Here is a 4,781-nt window from a genome sequence, read left to right as displayed (position 1 = left end):
AACCAGCCCCAGTGCTGCTGGCAGAGCTTGCGCCTCGTGGGCTGTGACCCAAATGCCCTTTTCGCCTTTTCTCCTGCCTGCCCATCCCTGGCACGGCCGCTCCTTGACCTCGCAACGCCGACGGGCCCGGCTCGGCGTGGGCTGGGTTTTCCAGGAACAGGCGGGTGTATTCCTGGCCGCCAGCCTCGTGCCTCACCCCGAGCTCCTCTCACCTGCGTGGAGCCCACGCCGTGCCAGCCCTGGAACCTCAGCTGTTCCCCGGCCCTGCCTCCGTGCCCTGCCTGCCTCCAGTTAGTTTCCACGGCGTAAATTCCGTGAAAATTCCCACGTGGGAAGCTTGCTCAGCAGCTGGTGGGGAGCAGCTGGTTCCTGGGCTGGTTCCCTCTCGGGAGAGGTTGCAGAGAGGGGGCAGTGGGAATGCTGGGCACAGGGGACTTTGGGGAGCTGTGGTACCTTCTCTGTTGAACACCTGCTCGTGGCCGCAGTCCGAGGGTGGGATGAAGGGGAACTCCTTGTCACAGCTGACCAGCAGGATGGCTCCGTGGCCCTCCGGTCCCCAGGCCCAGCTCGCCTGAAACACCCCAGGGGCTCAGCGAGCTCAGGATCCACCAAGCCCGTGGATTTGCCGTGGGTGGGGGAGGCTGGGGTACCTTGTTGGGGCTGTTCTTCTCCACCACTCCGTCCTGATCCGCGTCCACATCCAGGGAGATCCCTGCGGGGACAGAGCCGCCTTCACCCCGGGGCACGGCCAGGGCGGGGGGTGCAAACCCCCCAGACGCAGCAAACCTGGCTTTGCCATCCCCGTGCCTGCCCCGGCTCCCGGCACCGAGGGGGTCGGGATGGATTCCCGGCTGCGGAGCCTCCGCACTCACCGACGCCGGTGAGGAACACCCCGGCTTGGTTGATGGGCTTCCCTCCCTCTGCGAAGAAGCTGACAGTGACCTGCAAACCCCGAATCCCACATTGCGGAGGGATGTTCTCCCTCTCGGAGGCCCCATTCCCAGGATCCCGCTCCTCACCTTGTTGTCGTTGACCTCGGAGCTGGCCCGGCTCATGCTGAACCTCAGCACCGTCCCCTCGTCCAGCGGCCACCGCGTGCCAGCGCCGGGCACGGCCTCGGGCTCGGCGCGGCCCCGGAACAGCACGTCCACGCTGACCCCCTCGGTGTGCTTCACGCCAAAGGCCACGGCCCCGGCGGGGGCCGCCCTGCCAGAAACACCCGCATTTTCAGAGGTTTCCCACTGGAATTCATTCCAGTGCCCGGCACACGGCCAAGACTGGACACGCCGGCGTCGCCACGCTCACCGCCGGCACCTTCCTGCCCCGCTCCCCGCCTGGGAACTGGAATTATCCCGGGTTTGGGGCCGGTTCAGCCCCAGGAGTGTTCGCAGCCACGGCTGTGGATAAAGATCTGCAGTAACCCCAACCCAACCCAAACCCTCGGTGCCGAGCTGGGATTCGCGCTTCCATGGAGAAATACCTGCTTATTTTCCAGCCTGGTGTTGGGGTTCACACTTCCATGGAGAAATCCCTGCTTATTTTCCAGCCTGGTGTTGGGGTTCACGCTTCCATGGAAAATCCCTGCTTATTTTCCGACCCGCTGTTTCACAGCTCCTCCAAACACCATGACCATCCCTCCGAGAGACTTTTCCACGGGAAACTCTAATTTTTGGGGCATTTTCTCCAGCCCCAAAGCTGTCAGTGCTGCCCTGCTCCCAGTCCGACATGCCCTTGCTCTTCCCCGGCCGCTCCGAGCAACCCCTTTCCCTCTCCTGGCTCCTTTTCCCGAATTTCCTCGGCTTTCCGGGTTATTAGTTTTGGGCTGTTTGCCCCGACACCCGAGACCTCGCATTGATCAGGTTCCCGGGATGCCACTGGTCCCACCAGACCTGCGCCCTCGGGAAGGGGGGGAGGAAATCCGAGCGCTCCTCTGCTCCCGCCTGGGTGTCTCTTAAATCGTTAAATTGCTTTTAATTACACACGGAAAAACTGGTTTGGTTTCCTGGCTCCTTGGATCCGGGGATCCCACTGGGAAGAGATTGGACCTGGAGAGGTGCCAGGGGAGCTGTAGCCGCGCTGCTTGCCTTGAACATCGAGGCTGAGATTCGCAGCGGCAGCAGCAGCGCAGACCAGAATTAACCCCGGAATGAGCTTTCCACCTTCTTTTTCCCTCGGGGGGAATAATTATCCCAGAGTTCAGTGTTGGGTTTGTTTTAGGGAAGCGGGGTTGGTGCTCTGGGGATTTCCCACTTTCCCAAGGTTTTGGTCACTGGGTTTTGTGCTCTTCCCTTCCTTTGCAGTCTCTCCCGGGGTTCCTGCTCGTCCCTCTGCTCTCCAGCAGCTTTCCCTGGATCTGCTGAGCCCAGAGGATCAGACCCGCCGCGGGCTGGGGGTAAACACACGGATGGGTGTTCAAAGCTTTCCGGGGATTTGGGCAGGAGTGCAGAGCCCGGCGAGGGCTGTGCCCACTAACTGCATCAGAACGGTGTCAGGGCTGCGGGGTTTGGGAAGGCAGGGGGGAAAACGAGGAGCAGGGACTCCCAGAAGGGAAAACGAGGAGCAGGGACTCCCAGAAGGGAAAACGAGGAGCAGGGACTCCCAGAAGGGAAAACGAGGAGCAGGGACTCCCAGAAGGAAAAACGAGGAGCAGGGGTTCCCAGAAGGAAAAACGAGGAGCAGGGACTCCCAGAAGGGAAAACGAGGAGCAGGGACTCCCAGAAGGAAAAACAGGAGGGAAAGGTGAGGGGAAAGGTGAAGGTGAAGGAGGAACAGAAGTTTTGGGGGTCTCACTGCCCGTGGCTGCCCAGCAGCTGTGGGGGTTGGGAAAGCGGGAGGAAAAACGAGGAGCAGGGACTCCCAGAAGGAAAAACGAGGAGCAGGGACTCCCAGAAGGAAAAACGAGGAGCAGGGGTTTTCAGATGGATGAACAGGGGGGAAAGGTGAGGGGAAAGGTGAAGGTGGAGGAGGAAGGGGAGTTTTGGGGGTCTCACTGCCCTGAAGATGTTGGCATGGACGTGGCTGCCCAGCAGCTGTGGGGTTTGGGAAAGCGGGAGGAAAAAGGAGGAGCAGGGACTCCCAGAAGGAAAAACGAGGAGCAGGGGTTCCTAGAAGGAAAAGCAGAGGGAGAGCAAGGGGAGAGGTGCAGGAGGAGGAGGAGGGGCGGCTTTGGGGGTCCCTCTCACCCGAAGACGTCGGCGCGGACGTGGCCGCCCAGCACGCACAGGGCCTCGATGCGGCTGTTTTTTTTCCCCTGCCGGGCGCCCGCGGGGCTGCGGTGACAATGGGAGGGAGGGGGCGGCTGGGCCGGACCCTCGGAAGGCTCGGGAAGATGATCCCGAGGGAGGGCAGCGATGGAGAGGGAGGGAGGGAGGGCAGCTGGCCCCAGGCCTGGCAGCTCCAGCCCTGGGCAGGGAGCTCCCCCAGCTGTCCCCAGCTCCCTGTCCCTCCTCACCGCCCTGACCCCAACCTGGCGTCCCCAGCGCGGATTTGCAGCGTTCTGGGATGGCCGCATCCTCCCTTTCTGCTCTCCAGGGAAAACCCCCGCCTGCTCCCGCTTTCCCAGCCCTCAGGCAGCAGCAGAACTCTCCTTTTTTTTTCTTTCCCCTGCTCATTTTCAGAGGGAATGGTGATTTTGTCACCCCAGGCCGCTCCGGAGCAATTCCCGCCCACGCCGGGGTTGCATCGTTTGTTAACACCCAACTAAATATTCATTTTCCAGCCCAAACTGCTGCCCCGGCTTCTGGCAGCCGCAAGCAATTAGTGACAGCAGCAGAGCCGGGGTGGATGCTCCCTGTTTGTATCCCTCTCGGGCTTCCCTTTCCCAGCCCCGGCTTCCCTCCGTGTCATCCAAAACATCCCAAATCCGGTTTTCCAGCTGGGAAGTGGGGAAAAGAATCCCAGTGGGCTGGTTATTTTTAACCCTGGCCTGAGCAGATGTGAGCGAGGGCTTTGCTGAGCGCAAAAAAAGGGGAAGTTTTGGTGCTTTTCTGTGTGTGCAAAAATGAGATTTGGGGTGATAAATGTCCCTGGGGAATAAAAGAAAATAAAAATCACTTTGCTCCCCCTAAAAATTGGGGATTTCGGTCAAACGACCCCCAGTTTAACACCCCAACCCTGCTGGCAGCTGGAAATTATTCAGTTTTCTGAAAAAAAAAAATCACAATTTATGTCTTTACCTCCTCTTTATTTAACCCACCAGGGGTAAGAAACACAGGTGGAACAGGAACCAGAGAGAGAAATAATTTAAAAAGAGAGAAAGGAAAAGGAAAAGGGAAAAGGGAAAAGGAAACGGGAAAAGGAGAAGGCTTGGGCCGGCTGGGGCTTCCCTGGGAGCATGGAACAAAGCGAAGGGAAAAGGGGGAAATGTCCCATTTTGGGGCAAAATTGAAGGAGTGCAGCTGGATCCAGCTGGGGAAGGGGCTGGAAGGGCCAGGTTTGGGATTTGGGAGCCCGGTGGGATCTCTCAAAGCCTCCTGGAGTCCCTGGAAGCCTTTGGGACTCTTTGGATTCTCCTCGGAGTCTTTGCAGCCCCTCTGGGGTCTCCTGAAGCTTCCCTGGGACTTCGCAGCGCTTTGGGGTTCCTGGCCAGCCATGCAGGGTCTGCCAAAGCTCTTTGGGGTCTGTCAAAGCTCTTTGGGGTCTTTCAAGTCTCTTTGGGGTCATGGCAAGCCTTTTGGGGTCTCTCAAACCTGTTGTGGGGTATCGTCATGCCTTTGGGGGTCTTTCAAAGTTGTTTTGGGGTCTTTCCATGCCTTTGGGGGTCTTTCAAAGCTTTTTAGGGT

At 59.4% G+C, this 4,781-nt stretch overlaps 1 protein-coding gene across 1 annotated transcript in view; it reads right to left on the bottom strand.

Annotated features, from left to right (window-relative positions):
- Positions 1-4,781, bottom strand: part of LOC103614534 (protein-arginine deiminase type-2) — a 14,709-nt gene that overhangs the window by 6,256 nt on the left and 3,672 nt on the right. Inside the window, exons 2-6 of the mRNA XM_017732689.1 lie at positions 3,183-3,269; positions 1,020-1,206; positions 873-942; positions 651-712; positions 454-571 (exon numbers count right to left, since the gene is read on the bottom strand). Of these exons, the coding sequence (XP_017588178.1) occupies positions 454-571; positions 651-712; positions 873-942; positions 1,020-1,206; positions 3,183-3,269 (524 nt within the window). The remainder of the gene's footprint in view (positions 1-453; positions 572-650; positions 713-872; positions 943-1,019; positions 1,207-3,182; positions 3,270-4,781) is intronic.

This window comes from Corvus brachyrhynchos, unplaced genomic scaffold, assembly GCF_000691975.1.
Source record: "Corvus brachyrhynchos isolate BGI_N302 unplaced genomic scaffold, ASM69197v1 scaffold215, whole genome shotgun sequence".
Classification (NCBI taxonomy): Eukaryota; Metazoa; Chordata; class Aves; order Passeriformes; family Corvidae; genus Corvus; species Corvus brachyrhynchos.
The sequence above is the reverse complement of the archived record's forward strand: the minus strand, read 5'-3'. Positions and strand labels throughout refer to the sequence as shown.